General features: G+C 50.0%; 2 protein-coding genes across 2 annotated transcripts; both read left to right on the top strand.

The window, feature by feature from the left end:
- Positions 1-25: 25 nt before the first annotated feature.
- Positions 26-4,554, top strand: SH2D5 (SH2 domain containing 5). Its single transcript, XM_081954671.1, has 9 exons — positions 26-163; positions 256-336; positions 461-535; positions 646-792; positions 945-1,217; positions 1,746-1,926; positions 2,299-2,395; positions 2,628-2,787; positions 3,585-4,554. The coding sequence occupies exons 1-9, from the start codon at positions 95-97 to the stop codon at positions 3,828-3,830; spliced, it is 1,329 nt and encodes a 442-aa protein (XP_081810797.1). The 5' UTR covers positions 26-94; the 3' UTR covers positions 3,831-4,554.
- A 184-nt stretch (positions 4,555-4,738) lies between these two features.
- Positions 4,739-15,710, top strand: DDOST (dolichyl-diphosphooligosaccharide--protein glycosyltransferase non-catalytic subunit). The gene is made up of 11 exons (XM_081954672.1): positions 4,739-4,945; positions 5,056-5,166; positions 7,510-7,596; positions 8,714-8,817; positions 8,957-9,051; positions 9,133-9,226; positions 9,786-9,934; positions 12,276-12,423; positions 12,518-12,638; positions 13,581-13,687; positions 15,286-15,710. Exons 1-11 carry the CDS (start codon positions 4,792-4,794, stop codon positions 15,433-15,435), a joined length of 1,320 nt encoding a protein of 439 aa, XP_081810798.1. The 5' UTR covers positions 4,739-4,791; the 3' UTR covers positions 15,436-15,710.
- Positions 15,711-16,549: the final 839 nt, after the last annotated feature.

A 16,549-nucleotide genomic window follows, 5' to 3' on the forward strand; every position in this document is an offset into this window, starting at 1 on the left:
GGGGGCGGGGGCGGAGCAGGTGGCCGGGCACGAGCGATCGCGGAGCGGCGGCGTTTCCTTCCCTTGGCCAGGTGGCCCGGCGCAGAGAGCCGCAATGAAGAGGCAGCCGACCGGGCGGGGACCGGAGCCGAGAGCCGGCCGGGTCCTGACCAAGGCGGCGGAGGTGAGGCGGATGAGCGGCCGGGGATGCTGATGCTGCAGCCGGGCAGGGCGAGAGGAACCGGGCTGGGCTGACGCGCGCTTCCTCTGCCGCAGTACGTGGGCTCTTTCGCCGTGGAAGACGCCGATCTATCCCGGGCGGGCCAAGCGGTCCATCAGCGCCTGCAGCTCCTGAAGGTGCGCGGTGGGTTCATCGTGGGGAGGGATCCGGTGGGCAGGCGCCTCGGTGCGGACATCCCCGGTTGTTGCCGCCGCCGCCTCCCCGCTCCGTCCCTCTCGCCCTTCTTCTCCCCCCACGCAGGACTGTCCGCGGCGGCGCTCCGTCCTCCTGCGCTTCTGCCTGCAGGGGCTGAAGATGCTCGGACGCGACGGCGAGGTAGGGCGCGCCTCCACCTGGCGAGGCGAGGGGAGGGAGCGATGGACGGGCAGGCCAGGAGGCTGAGCCTCCGCCGCCCCCGGTGCTCTCTCGCTCTCTCTCGCCCGCAGGCTCCGCTCATGGCCCACGCCCTCAAGCGCCTCGCCTATAGCACCTGCCGACCCGCCGATCGCCAGTTCGCCTTCCTGGCCCGCAACCCGCGCGGCGCTCGCGGCAGCCTCTTCTGCCACCTCTTCGTGGGCGGGCAGCCCGGCGAGGTTGGTGGGCGACGCTCTCCGGCTCGGCCAAGGCTGTCTCGCAAGAGCCGCCCGGTTACAAGTCACCTGGCGGTGACTGGAAGGGCAAGGAGGACGACCTTCTCTGGAGGGCATCAGTCAAGCACTCAGCCTCCTCCGTTGCTCCCCGCTAGGTCCAGGCGCTGCACTACCTCCTCTGCCGCTTCTTCCAACTGGGCTACCTTCTCCTGCATCCTGAAGACCAGGACTGGTCCTTCTCCTCCTCCATCGCCTCCTCCTCCGGCGGCTCTGCCCAGCGAGATTCCGGGAAGCTGCTGGGCGCCTCTCTGGATAGCCAGGTGGTCTGGGAGTCCCTCCGTCCCGAGGAGGTCTCCCAGAACGTCAACGCCCTGGTGTCCTTCCGGAGGCTGCCCTGCCCCACGGAATTTGGCACCTCGGTCAGCGTGGTGAGTAGCCTCTGCCTCCCCCTAGCTCAGGGGCCGGCATCCTTAAACACTCAAAAGAGCCACAAAGGTCCTAACCAGAACCCCCACGTTCAATTCTGGAGCCGACCGGAAGTCCAGTCTGCCCCCCACCTCCCCCAGTCTCCTCTACCCGTCCTAACCGAAAGCCCTATCAATTGTGGAGACGACTGGCGGCAGGGAGCCGCAGCAGAGGAGTGAAAGAGCCACATGTGGCTCCAGAGCCACAGGTTGGTGACCCCTGCCCTAGCTCACCCCTTCCACAGCAGCGGTGACTCTCAAGGGGCCGGGGTCTGGGACCCCAACCGTCAGGCGCCTCCGAGGGTCTTAACTTCCAAGCAAGCCCTGGATTTTCCAGTCAAGAATTGAGGTTCGCTTTACAGCCCAAGGGACTGTTTCAGTGTCACACAGTTAGTTTGCGTCTACCAGATACCAAACAGTCTCCAGTTTTGGACCAGGCCCCCAGAGTCTCTGCCTCCCCTGCTCAGCAGCTGCCCTGCTTGTGCCCCTTAGAGAGAGAGGCTGGACCTGGAGGGAAGCAACAGCAGCAATGTGGGCAGCGCCCGTCCTGGAAACCCCTATTGTTCCCCAATTCTGGTGCGCAAGAAAGCCATTCGCAGCAAGATTCTCCGTTCTGGGGCCTACCGAGGTTGTACCTTTGAGGCGGCCTCTCAGCAGGGTGCCTGGGAAGGATGTGAGTATTTGGGGAGCCTGGTTGGGGGGGTACAAAAAGGAAATAGAAGGAAGCCGGGACACAAAATGGCACAGAGCTTTGTCGATAACTTTGGAAGCTCTACATTGCAGATAACGTCTTGCCAAGGGAAAAGGACAGATTGGTTTTCTTCCTGGCAACGAAAGAAAAAGCTTCCACACATTGTCGCAGGTCGAAATAACATGGCCGCCGGGCTGTTATTTAGCTGAACAGCAACAGAGCATTGGGTACTGGATCGGGGCCAGACTCCACCAGCACAACGCCTTCTGCTCCCCATTGCCGCATTGTTCATGTTAGGGGACAAATCTTGGCGAAACGTGATGGCTCCCAACATTTTGTGTCCTTTGGTTCCAGTTTCCTTCAGCTGTGATGGCAGAGGGAGCCTGCTTCACCTGCCAGAAAACGAGAACGATTTGAGGGAGAGTGTGTGGTCCTTTGCGGGCATCAGCAGGTGAGGAGGGGGGCCTCCTACCTGGATGGCACTGGAAACCTCATAGGCGCTTTTGTCCCCCCCATCAGCAGACCTAAGAGTTTGCTGGTGCGCGGCAGCTGTGGATGGCCGCTGGATATTGTGTGGAAGGCATCAGGGGCCTTGAGTGCCCCTCTCTGGGTGAGGCTGCAGAGACCCACCCACCCCCATTCTGCTGGGGCCCCCGACTCCTGCATTTTGCTCTGCCTTCCAGAGATGCCGGCCTGGCCCTGCTAAGGAATGACATGCTAGGGGCTTTCCTTCTGTGGGCCGAGTCAGGATCCTCTCATCAATGGTGTCTAGCAGTGAAGACCCGTTGCGGCGTCGTTCCATATCAAATTTACCGCAGCCAGCTGGGAAAGTACTCGGTTGAGGTGAGAGAATTAGGGAAGGCGGCAATGTTTCTTTTTTCTTTCTTTTTCTTTTAAAACAAACATTTCACCATTCATTAATCAGTGTGTCGTCTGAGTACAAATTTGGGGGGGGGGTGTATCATAATAGTTAGAGCTTACCACCAAATTCTTTATAAACATCTATTCTTATTTTAACATTACAGCTTAAAACATATCTCCTCTTACAACATTTCTCTTCCTAAATTATTTAATTCTATACTTTTCCCCCCAGTAATCATCTTTCATATGCATAATTTTACATACTACCTCCTTTTAAATGTATACTTATATAGCAATTGCATTATTATCCCCCCCCCCTCCAAGTGTATCTTTTTTTGGACAAAGTGTGGACTGGGTTCAAACATCATTTCACATAGTTTAAAATTCATATCCATATTTCCAGCTATCATCCTAATATTATTACATAGCTAAACATCATTGAACGTCCATAATTTTCTAATCTTTTATTATAACATCAATTATTAAGCCTCATTAAAAGTGTTTTCAAGTGCCCTCCTTCTTTTTTCTCCCCTCCTTTATCCCACATTTCCAAAGTCTCGCCGAACTAGCTTCTTTTCTCCAGTCCTTAAGCCCACATTTCCATTGTTGCTTTTAATTTATCTTTTAAATCGGGCATCATTTTGCTTGCAGTACCTCCCCAGGCTGATTTACTCAGCAATATTCACTTTTGTCATGGGCGCTTGGAACGAAGGTGTACGGCCTGTCATATTTTTCTTTTCTCTCTCTCTCTCTCTCTCCCCCTCCCCCCCTCCCTCAAGCATTTGAATGTAGAATTCCCCAGTATGGAAGCCTTGTTAGACAATTACTCCGGGGTTCGTGCAGGCCTGTTCTGTTCCTTGGGCGCAGGAAGAATCAACCATTGTTATGAGGAGCAGGAGGATGCGGCCGAGGATCTCTGGGGAGAAGAGCGAAGTCGCCGGAAGTCCTCATGGCTGTTTGGGGCCAGTCGGTCTCTGGCTGTGCAGCATGAGGTGGAGGGATGCTCAGCCGGGGCCTTCTCTTAGCGTTCCTGCCACCTGAAGAGGACAGAGACCGTGGTTGACCATTCCTACTCACTCCGTGGCTTGGCTTTGTTGTGATTCTTTTTTGGGGTTGTGCGCAGAGGGTGCCCTTCCTCTCGTCGTGTCATAATTCAGGGTTTCTTCCTGCCATCAGAGGGCTGATGCACGAGTTGGCTGGGACCCCACAGCCGATCTAGGGAGTGCCATGGGGCAGTCTTGGGCTGACAGCACATTGACCAATTGGTTCAGGGGGGTCAGCTTGGCTGGGCAGGGTGCCCTAGTGAGCCTCCCTGCCTTTGCACTCCTGGCCGATTCTTCTCCAGTCTGCATGGGGGGGAACCTTTGATCCGGAGCCTGGATTTCTGCGTGGTCTGTATAGTGATGCACCTGTGCCCTTATTTATAGAAACTGAATGTAAAATGTATGTGAGTAATTTATTGGAAACAAGTGTATTGTTTTCTCCGGGCTGCTGTGTTCAGTGGTGAAAGATGCATTGTTTATATTTAACAGATGCAAAACCGTTTGGACAGGGATGTCCTGCAATCATATATATATATAGATATATATTTGTATTTCAAATGCAAAGTCTACGCGTCGTTTTCTTCCCCCTCGTGGGGAGCCGTGAAAGCGAGCCGGGCGCGCCTCTGTTGCTACGGCAACGATCGCTCCCCTCGGCGATCCATTAGCCCGTCCCACGCTGCTTGCCTGCCAATTGGCTCCTGGCGGCAGAGGGGGTGGGGCGGCGTCCGCCTGGCGCAGGGAGCGCCGAGTGTTCGATTCATTGAGCGGAGGGACGGAGGTGTCTCCTTCTCATTAGCTCACGCGGACGGACGGGCCCCGCCCCCTCTGCTTTCTCCATTGGTTCACCGATGCGCGCGCCCGCCTCTTCCGGTTGAGGTCTGTCAGCTCATTGGGCGGGAGAGCAGGGTTCGCTTCCGGGGCGCCCAGCGAGGGAAGAGAGAAGATGGCGGCGTCGATGCTGCTCTTGGTGACAGGACTGGTGGCGGCGGCGGCTGCTGCATCTGCAGCGCCCGGCGGGGGCGGCCCGCGAACGCTGGTGCTGCTAGAGAACATGAACCTGAAGGACACGCACTCGCTCTTCCTGCGCGGCCTGGCAGGTCCGGCAGCCGAAGGGGGAGGCGGCGGGGGCCGCGGCGGAGGGGCTCCCGGCTTCCCTCCCCTGAGGGGACGCGGCGGCCTCCCTCTATATTCTCCTTTCCCACTGCAGAGCGAGGCTTTGACCTGATCTTCCGGACGGCGGACGACCCTAGCCTGTCTCTGATCAAGTACGGGGAGTTCCTCTATGACAACCTGGTGATCTTCTCCCCCTCGGTGGAAGGTAAGGCGGCGGATCGCTCTTCCTCCCCCCCCAAAAAAGGGGCTTCAGGGCTCTTCCTTTGCCGTTGGTGCCTGTGGGGGGGGGGAGAAGCGATGAATGGCCCCGTGGCGGCATAGATGGCGAAATAAATGTTGATAACAGCATTTGTGATGCATTTTTGAATGTTCAGTTGACTGAGTTTCATGTTTAATGAAATAATAATAATAATAATAATAATAATAATAATACAACTTGGTTGATACCTATATAATAATAATAATAATAATAATAATAATAATAATAATAATAATAATAGTAATAATAATAATAATAATAATAATAATAATAATAATAATAATAATAATAATAAATATAACAACAACAACTTGGTTGATATCTAGGATGCTGGCAGCAACCCGTATCAACCATCAGCACCAGTCAATGGTATTTGGGATGCATTTTTGAATGTTCAGTTGACTGAGTTTCATGTTTAATGAATAAACTATAATAATAATAACGCATTATTATCATCAAATAATTAAATGTATTCAATAATTTATTATTACATTTATTTAATAATTTATTTTTGAATAATAATGCACTTTTGTTATTTCGATGACCTGGCCATCAAAACTACCCGATTATGGATGAAACATGTAATTGTGATGTCCGTTGTCATCGGGCCACTTGGTGCCATGTCCAAGAATTTTATAAGGTACATCAACAAATTGCAGCTTCCTGCAATAACACCAGCGGAACTGCAAAAAACTGTGCTACTCGGAACATCTTATATTTTAAGAAGATACTTGGTTGATAGCTAGGACGCTGGCAGCAACCCATATCAACCATTAACACCAGTCAATGGTATTTATGATACATTTTTGAATGTTCAGTTGACTGAGTTTAGTGTTTAATGAATAAAGTATAATAATAATATAATTAAGAAGGTACTTGGTTAATACCTAGGACGCTGGCAGCAACCCATATCAACCATTAACACCAGTCAATGGCATTTATGATATATTTTTGAATGTTCAGTTGACTGAGTTTAGTGTTTAATGAATAAAGTATAATAATAATATAATTAAGAAGGTACTTGGTTAATACCTAGGACGCTGGCAGCAACCCATATCAACCATTAACACCAGTCAATGGTATTTAGGATGCATTTTTGAATGTTCAGTTGACTGAGTTTCATGTTTAATGAATAAAGTATAATAATAATATAATTAAGAAGGTACTTGGTTAATACCTAGGATGCTGACAGCAACCCATATCAACCATTAACACCAGTCAATACATTTTTGAATGTTCAGTTGACTGAGTTTCATGTTTAATAAATAAAAATAATAATAATGATCATATATTTTAAGGGGAGAGAAGATTTTCAAGCTGTGAGTTTCGATTTATCAAGCTCGATCACATAGTTTCGTAACGGAGCACGGGTATTCAGCTAGTAGTATTATGATTTGCAAATTGAAGTTGAGCGATTGTGGAGGAAGAGAACAATAGTTATACCAATAGTAATAGGAGTCCTCGGAGTAATATCCAAAAGGCTGCCTAGATACCTGGAGATTTTGAACTTATCAGATCTAAATATTGTGACTTTTGTTTTTAAAAAAAACCTGCCTATACACCCTACTCTGAACTGCCTCTACAGGTAGTCCTCGGCTTATAACAAGTTCTTTTAGTGACCATTCAAAGTTACAGCGTCACGGGAAAAAGTGACTGATGACCATTTTTTCACAGTTACAGACTTGGTAGCATCCCTGGGATCCTGGGATCAGAATTCAGAAGCTTTGACAACTGGTTCATGTTTGTGACCGTTGCTATGTCCCAATGTCATGTGATCACCTTTTACAACCTTTTGCCAAGAAAAGTCAAGGGGGAAACCAGATTCACTTAACAACCAGGTTTCTAACTAGTAATTCACTTAATTGTGGCAAGAAAGGTTGCAAAATGGGGGGGAAACTCACTTAACAAATGTCTCACTTAACAACAGAAATTTTGGGCTCCATTTTGGGCTTAGTCATAAGTCGAGGACTACCTGTATACTCAGATGCTACTTTAACAGCTCTCAGATCCTTGGTTACGACTTGAACGGTTAAGTTTTTGCCAGTCCCAGACGGTGAATCGAATTGAAGATTAACAATAATAACACTACCGGTAATAGTAGTAATACCAGTAACAAGATAATGATGATATATGCCGGGCAGAACTGAGACTGTCCAGTGAAGCGCAAGAGCTGTGTGTTCCTTTGTCAGGGCTTCACTCTTGTTTGCACATTTTGCTAGCTGGTATACTGTATTACTGTAAACCTTTTGACCTTGTGACAAGAAATTTAACCCGGTCGTTGTGTTTCAGATTTTGGAGGCAACATCAACGTAGAGACCATTGCTGCTTTCATTGATGGAGGTGGAAACGTCCTTGTGGCTGCCAGTTCAGATATCGGTCAGTGAAACAGGCGCAGTGGAGCAGATTGTCTTCAATTTAAAAGAGATTATTTCCCTCCCTCTATTCTTTTTATTAGTTCGATCTCTAAGGCCGGTCAAAGCCAAACAACAAAATTCCACCCTACTTAGGGCCTAGGAGAACATCCGGGTTTTAAGCAGTTTGTGGAAAGTAAAAGCTTTACATTGATGGAGAAATGTGATCAATCGATATTCATCCCTTCTGTTCTCCTGTGCGCTGCTTGGGGAATCCAAGCATGGGTTAACTTTGTCCATTAGCCTAGAGACTGAGTTATGCAAATTGTTGACCACGCCTCCTCTGACTGGATGGGTCAGTTTTTAAACTCAGTCCAGCCTGAAGAGATGTATATCTGATTATCTCTAGACTAATTGACAAATTACTCAGAATTACTGGATTCTCTCTTTCCTTTTATTGTCAGAGACAGACAGTTACACTTGCACTTTTGGACCGCGTAGTTCTAGAAGTCGGCATCTTCTTCTCTTCCTCCTCCTCCTCCTCCTCCTCTTCCTTCTTCTATCTATGTATTTATCTATCTATCATCTATCTATCCTATCCTGTCTTCTATATATATAAAAACAGGTGTGTGTGTGTGTTCCGGCATAACTCTGGAACATCAAGTAATTTCAACCAAACTTGGTACACAGATGACTTACTCTCTGGAGAAAAATACTGTGGGGGTAAGACATCCCTAACACCACTCAGGGTGTTCTGTTAAGATACAGCCTGCTGTGCTGTAAAATGGCTTCTACTGTACAGCACAGTGGAGTTGCCATGATAATGGTTTCACAGTACTCCACAAGGGGACTCCTTCTGGTAAGGGGGAAAATCCAATATTAGAAATTACGTTTGGTCTGGACATTTCCCCCCTTTAAATAAACACCTGGGCAATGCCGAGTTATTGGCTAGTCTTTTTTATAAAATAAGTGAGATTTTAAAAAAAGAAAGTTGAGAACTCTTTGGCGCCTTCTAGCGGTACAGGTGGATTTATTGCAAGTGTCTCCCCAGCATGTTAGAAACCCTCTTAGGTGGCAGGTAAGAGGAACAGGTGCTCCCTTTTTAATGCAAGGGAAAAATGGGCTTTTTAAATCGTCCTTAGGTGATCCCCTTCGAGAATTGGGAAGCGAATGCGGGATAGAATTTGATGAGGAAAAGACAGGTGTGATTGACCATCACAACTACGATGTCTCTGACCCAGGGCAGGTAAGCAGGACACAGAACACAAGGGGTCCAGTTGGCTGCTGCGGCCCTTACAATCCACCTGCTCCCAGGGGTGGCCGACACCTGAGTCAGAAACCTGCTAAGGAAAGTTCAGCAGGTGTCTCTTTCTGTCCTTCTGCAGCACACCCTGATCGTCGCAGACGCTGAGAATCTCCTTAAGGCTCCAACGATTGTGGGGAAGAAGACCCATAACCCCATTCTTTTCAGGGGAGTCGGGTAAGTCCTGTGCCCACCCAGCAGAAGAACTCCCCACTCTACCTCTGTCTACTTCTACTCGTGAACCCTTTTCTTCCCCAGGATGGTGGCTGATCCTGACAACCCTTTGGTCCTTGATATCCTCACCGGCTCCTCAACTTCGTATTCCTTCTTTCCGGACAAAGCTATCACCCAGGTAATGTGGGCCTTGTGCTTCCCAATCCATCCTTTTTAAAAAAATAGCGTACTTAAAAAACAAGGATGCAATTAAGAATGTTCAAATATTAGAAGAATGTCATGGTTTTCCAAATAGCATCCAGAAGTAAATCAGAGTCCCAGGCAAAGTATGGCTCAAAGTTCCAATCTATTAAGAGAGCCATGTTGGCACATCTGGGAAAACCTGAATCTGAAAGCTTCCCGGTTTTCCCCACCCAGTTGAAAATTCAAGATCCTGCCCCCACACCCACAAGCCCATCCCATGGTCCAATCTTCCACTGCCATGCTGGCAGCTTCCACCCATCCAGTTCCGGTCAGGTGCAGAGGTGCAGAGACAAAGGATGACCTTGGCTTTCCAGAAAGAATGTTGTTATGCCTACATATCGTCTAACTCCATACAATCCCCGCTCCCGTTTTCCCACAGTAGAAAATGCATAGTAGAATAATAGAAAGCGTGGCAGGCCAAAGATCCAAAAGAAAGATGGCTGCAGGCCTGACAAGAATATTGTAAAAACCCTGATCTCCCTCTCTCTCTTCAGTACCCTCATGCTGTCGGAAAGAACACCCTCCTGATCGCCGGCCTGCAGGCCCGGAATAATGCCCGCGTGGTCTTCAGCGGATCCCTGGATTTCTTCAGCGATGCCTTTTTCACGTCGTCGGTGCAGAAGGCGACAGCAGGCTCTCAAAGGCAAGCGGCTCTTATTGTTGGCTTAGCTCCAAAACTGGGATGTGGGACAGGCAAGATTTCATGGTTGACTCTCTAAAAGAGGCTCTTCAGCATCCCTCTCAAAAAAAACCAAAACACGTCACCTTGTACAGGCAGTCCTCGACTTAACAGCAGTTCATTTAGTGACTGCTCGAAGTTAAAACGGCACTGAAAAAAGTGACTCACAACCACTTTTTCTCACTCCTGACCGTTTGCGGCATCCCTTGATTGACATTTGGATGCTTGACAACTGATTTGCATTTATGAAGGCGGCAACGTCCTGGGTCATGCGATCCCCTTTTGGGGACCTTCTGACAAGCACAGTCATTTAACCATCCCGTCGCTAATTGAAGAACCGCGCTGATTCACTTCACAATCGCGGCAAGAAAAGCCGTAAAATGGGGCATAACTCACTTCATAAACTCCTCAGTTAGCAACGTAGATTTTTGGGCTCAATTGGGGGTTGTAAGTCGAGAACTACCCGTATTCTGAGAAAATCAGAATCCTATTTAAAAATCGCAATGAGGATACAAAACAATTTCAGCCGATTCCTGGAACTTATAAAGAGCCGTGGCGGCACAGCGGTTAGACATACAGTCCTGCAGGCCACTTCTGCTGACCGCCGGCTGCCTGCAATTTGGCAGTTCAAATCTAACCAGGCTCAAGTTTGACTCAGCCTTCCCTCCTACCCGAGGTGGGTCAAATGAGGACCCAGATTGTTGGGGGCAAGAGGCTGATTCTGTCAACCGCTTAAGAGAGGGCTGTAAAAGCACTGTGAAGCGGTATATAAGTCTAAGACAGCAGGCTCAGGCTCAACCCCTCCAAGACAGAGTGGCTGTGGCTTCCGGCTTCCCGGTTCAACCAGCATATGCCATCGCTGACCATCGGAGATGATCAATTAGCCCCGGTGGAAGGGGCACGCAATTTGGGCGTCCTCCTTGATGCCCGGCTGTCTATGGAAGATCATGTGACAGCCGTGGCGAGAGGGGCGTTCCACCAGGTTCGCCTGGTGCGCCAGTTGCGGCCCCTTTTGGACCGGGAGGCCTTGCGTACAGTCACTCACGCGCTGGTGACGTCTCGCCTGGACTACTGTAATGCTCTCTACATGGGGCTCCCCTTGAGGTGCACCCGGAGACTGCAGTTGGTCCAGAATGCAGCCGCGCGGGTAATTATGGGGAGATCGAGGTTCTCCCATATAACACCTATCCTGCGCGAGCTGCACTGGCTTCCTGTGGTCTACCGGGTGCGCTTCAAGGTACTGGTTACCACCTTCAAAGCGCTCCATGGCACAGGGCCTAGTTACCTGCGGGATCGCGTCCTGCCCCATACATCCCTGCGACCCGTCCACTCACACAGAGAGGGACTACTCCGGGTGCCGTCCTCCAGAGAGTGCCAGAGGGCAGCGCCCAGAAGTAGGGCCTTCTCTGTAGTGGGCCCCACCCTTTGGAATGACCTCCCCCCAGACATCAGAACTACAACCGACCTTCGCTCCTTCCGTATGAAGCTGAAAACCTACCTGTTTCGACTAGCTGACCTGGCATAACTCTACAACCTCCCCAGCCCAGGGCATTTTTAATTGTAATTTTAGTTTTTAAGGGTTAATTTCACTGGGGTTTTAACTTTTTAAGTATTGTAACTTATTTATTTATTCTTACCTCCTCTATACGCTATATAATACCTTTGTACGTCGCCCCGAGTCCCTGTGGGGAGAGGGGGCGACTAATAAGTTCAAGTAATAAATAAATAAATAAATAAGTGCTATTACTAGCGCTGTATAAGAGCCATGGTGGTGCAGTGGTTAGAATGCAATATTGCAGGCTGACTCTGCCAACTGCTGGCAGTTCGATTCTGTCCGATAGTACTATTGCTATCTTCCTTCATCCCTCCTTCCCACCCTCCCAGTGGTTAGAATGTGGTATTGCAGGCTAACTCTGCCCAATGCCAATAGTTCGATCCTGACCGGCTGCAGGTTGACTCAGCCTTCCGAGGTGGGTAAAATGAGGATCCAAATGGTTGGGGGGGCAAGAGGCTGACTCTGTAAACCGCTTAGACGGGATTTGAAAGCACTCTGAAACAGTATACAAGTCTACTTGCTATTGCTATATAAATGTGAGCGCCCGTTGACATAAATCTGAGGTGCTCTCCGAGAAGGCTCTTCCCTGCGGTTGCTGCCTGAGATGCAGCCCGGCCTCTTTCCACCAACCTCCTTCCCCAGCTGGATGCTCCCATGGGCCAGGCTGGCAAGCTGAGTGATTGGTTGGCCGCGAAAATGAGCTCCCAACATTGGGTAAGCGGACTGAAGAACCTGACTTTTCTACTTTAGGTACCCCCAAACGGGGAATTACGAGCTGGCCATGGCCTTGTCCCGCTGGGTCTTCAAGGAGGAAGGGGTGCTGCGTGTCGGAGCGGTGGCTCACCATCGGGTGGGCGAGAAGGCGCCTCCAAGCGCCTACACCGTCACCGACTTGGTGGTAAGAGTTTAGCATCTTCTCTCTACCGCAAATCCTGGTGCTGGCTTTTTTATTTTATTTTTTTCACCTGGCGCTTGGGTCCCTCCGTTTGCAGGAGTACAGCGTCGTCATAGAAAAGCTCTCCGACGGGAAATGGGTTCCCTTTGATGGCGACGATATTCAGCTGGAGTTTGTCCGCATCGACCCGTTTGTGAGGACCTTCCTCAAGAAAAACGGTGAGGTGGCTCTCGCTTAACGCTAGCTTGATCTTTGACGCGGTTCTTTGTGCTGGGTTAGGAACTCATCGACACACTGTCCATTAAAAAAAAAATCCATATCTATTTTTTTAAAAAAGAGGTTAGCATCTGGCTGCTTGCAGGTCCCTGATCAGTCAGCATTTGGAGGGTTGAGGGGCTGGAAGCTCCTTGCCCCCCTGACAATAATGAGGAGCTTTTATCGTTGATCAGGGATGTGTTGTGGCCCGCCATCAGAGCTGGCAGAAGATTCGGACAATGAGGAGGTTGGGGAGGAACATGGACCAGTCCTGGAGTCTGGGGAAAGCTCTGTGTGTCAGAGGCAGAGAGAGAGCCAGAGCCGTATGCCAGTTATCAGCTGCCTTCGGAGTCAGACATCAGTGAGGCAGAAGAACAGCTGGAGCCTGTTCCCAGTGTGCGCATGCACAGAGTTGCCAGACGAAGGGAACAGCTAAGGAACAGGGGTCGACTTGGGAGGAAGGACACAGGTGGGCGATGAATGGCCCCTCCCAGAGGAAATAAAAGAGGAGCGAAAGGGGAGGGGAGTTTGCAGGAGACAATTAGTTCACTTAATTGGTTCGCGACTCTCCGAGACTCCTTGACAATATCGGCCTGGCAGCTCTCCAAGCCAAATAAAGTCTGTGACTGTAAATCCTCCTTTGAAAGACTTTGCTGGATGTGAATGAGCAGAATTTGCAGTCAATGAATAAAAGGGGTTTTGGTTGGGACCAGGAGTTTTTTTCATGCTCTTGGGAAGCCTCGCTCAGAACAGGATGTCTGCCTCATGAACATAAAGCCGTTGCCAGGAGAGCGAACGCAGGGTACCGCGTCACAGCTCTAGACCTGCAGCGGGCTGGTGAAGGGTCCAAGTAGCTTTTTCGGCCTCTGAATTGCTCTAACGCCAGAAATGTGCTTGGCTCTCAGGTGGAAAATACAGCGTCCAGTTCAAGCTGCCAGATGTCTACGGGGTGTTTCAGTTCAAGGTGGACTACAATCGTCTTGGCTACACACATCTCTACTCTTCCACGCAGGTAACTCTTTCCCTTCCCCTCCGAGCAGACACTTAAGCGGCTTTAGAAATGGGCTGCCACTCAAAGGATCGGCTGTGCAGAGTTTGCATGGCATCTACTGTCAAGAGTTTGTTGCAGCGATCACATCCAGAAAGCACACACCGTTAACTGATTCAGCAGGATTCATTAATTTCTTTATGTACATAACAGCGCATAAGGCATATATACAGTACCAACAGCCAACATGGTAGAGAGTGCAAGCAAACACAGGCACAGGGGAGAACAGTTTCACTTTTGAGCGGCAGACTCGTTTTTTTGAGCTCAGCACAGACTCAAGAGCTTTAGTACAGAACAGTTGAGCTAAGCCACGCCCAGGCTCCTTGCTGCCTCCTTGTTGTTCTCCCAGCAAATACCGTTTCCGTTTCCAAACAAGCCCTCGTTGGCTGACCCAGTTGCCATGTCTCTTCATTGGCTGACCTTGTTGCCATGTCTCTTCCAGTCATGAACTCTCAAAACACGGACACGTACAAGGGCTCACCACTTCCTGAAGAAACACACCAGAGAGTTCATTTAGGCCTAAATGTAGCAGCTAGCTTTTCTATGAAGCCTCTGTGTCTTCCTCACTCATCTGAAGAGTTTGCCCGCGGGAAGTAGCTGAGCGAGAATCCATCTACTCTCTCTACATCCGCTCAGGAACTAAGATAGTTGGAAGAGGCCTCTTCTCCCCAAATGGTTTTGGGGGCTGCCTGTAGGAGGGCTAAGCTATGGGGGATGGAGTGCTGGATTACAGATATCGCTATGGCCCAGCTGGAGGCTTGCAGGGAATCTGGTTTGGAGATTTGCTAGCGGAGTGACAGTTGCCAAGTTATGGACATTGTTTATAGTTGTCGGAAACAAGGATTACATGCACATAGGCCAGGCAGCTGCTCTTACTCCCTTGGACACCTGAAATTCACTGCCTTCCAGATGTTGTGGCCTGCAAGTGGCCAGCGGAACTGGCAGCAGATTTGGACAGTGAGGAAGCTGTGGGGGAACATGGGCCAGTCCTGGAGTCTGGGGAGGGCTATGACGAGGGCTCTGTGTCGGAGGCAGAGATGGGGCCAGGGCCATTTGCCAGTTATCAGCTGCCTTCGGAGTCAGACGTCAGTGAGGCAGAAGAACAGCTGGAGCCTGTTCCCAGTGTACGCATGCGCAGAGTTGCCAGACGAAGGGAACAGCTAAGGAACAGGGGTCGACTTGGGAGTAAGGCCACAGGTGGACGATAAATGGCCCCTCCCAGAGGAAATAAAAGAGGAGCGACAGGGGAGGGGAGTTTGCAGGAGACCATTAGTTCCCTTAATTGGTTAGTGACTCCCCGAGACTCCTGGCCAAGTTCTGCAGATCTCGGCCTGGCAGCTCTCCAAGCCAGAGAAGGTCTGTGACTGTAAATCCTCCCTTGAAAGACTTTGCTGGATGTGAAGGAGCAGAATTCACAGTCAATTAATAAAAGGTTTTTTTTTGCCGGGACGAGGAATTGGCTTCAGGCTCTTGGGAAGCCTCAGTCAGAACCCCAGGTGGAGTCACGAAAAGCCGGTTCCCAGCCTACCTTGGTACTAATTCCTTGTTCCCCGTCTGGCCAGGTATCCGTCCGCCCTCTGCAGCATACGCAGTACGAGCGTTTCATCCCTTCCGCCTACCCGTACTACGCCAGCGCCTTCTCGATGATGGTGGGCCTGTTCTTGTTCAGCATCGTGTTTCTGCACATGAAGGAGAAGGAGAAATCCGACTGAGGCTCGAACCAGAGCAGCCCAGGATTCCCCGTTGGAGGTCCTGGCACCCTCTGAGCTCCACCGAATCACCGAGTCCAAACGGGGGGACATGTTTCTGGACCGAGAATAGGCCAGAAGGGGGAGAAGAAGAGTGGCTTCTCCTTCCGTTCGTGGAAGAGCCTGGAAGCCAAAAACCAAACCCAGAGGGGCTGACCTCCCTCCGCTTCCATGCCGTTGTTTTTTCTCTTCCACCTCTGTTCCATTTTGCAAAATAAAGACGCCATTCCATCCCCCTTTCCGGCACTGTTTCTGGTTAATGTCAGAGGAGCAGGACAGTTTTGCCTTTTCGGTCACCTCGGCTTCTTCCGCTTCTACAGCAGCATTTGAAGGAACGCTCTTTTAGGGATCTGATCACTACCATTGCTTAACGACACTGATGACAACAAAGGTTTGTAAGAAGAGGCATTAAAAAAGGGAAACGAAGCAGAACCACAGTCCCCTCCGGAATAATCTCCATTCTGCGTTGCTGAAAGGCAGAAACTAGGCTCTCCCTGAATAATGGCCCCTCCAGATGGTTGTCGGGTAAAGAGGAGGAATTAGTCATTTCCGTTGCTAAGGGATGCAGTCATAAACTGCTACGTCAGATGACTACATCGTTCAGTGATGGCATTCCCATTAGTCAAGGGGGAAGCCTGCAGGAAATCCTAAGAGAGCTGGCAACCAGACTGGCAATCGTACCGTATTTTTCAGAGTATAAGACGCACCTTTTTCCCTAAAAAGGAGGCCTTTTTGCCTCCTGAAACCCTGCCCACTTCACCAAAATGGCCGCACATAGTGTCTAGGAAGCTTTTAGAGAGCTCCTGGGGGCTGGGGAGGGCAGAAATGACCGAAAAATGGGCCTTTTTTTGCTCAATTTTACCCCAGCCCCCAGGAGCACTCTATAAGCTTCCTAAAGGCTATCCATGCCCTTGTTTTTACAAAAAATGGACTGTTTTTTTGCTCGTCCCCCCCCCCCCCAGAGCACTCTGCAAGCTCCCTAAAGGCTATTCATGCCTTTTTTGGGGAGAAAGCGGGCCCGTTTTTCACAGATACCGAGGAGCAGATACTTATCGTATTTTTCGGAGCATAAGACGCA

The sequence above is a fragment of the Natrix helvetica genome, assembly GCF_964273705.1.
Source record: "Natrix helvetica genome assembly, chromosome: 5".
NCBI classification, from domain to species: domain Eukaryota; kingdom Metazoa; phylum Chordata; class Lepidosauria; order Squamata; family Natricidae; genus Natrix; species Natrix helvetica.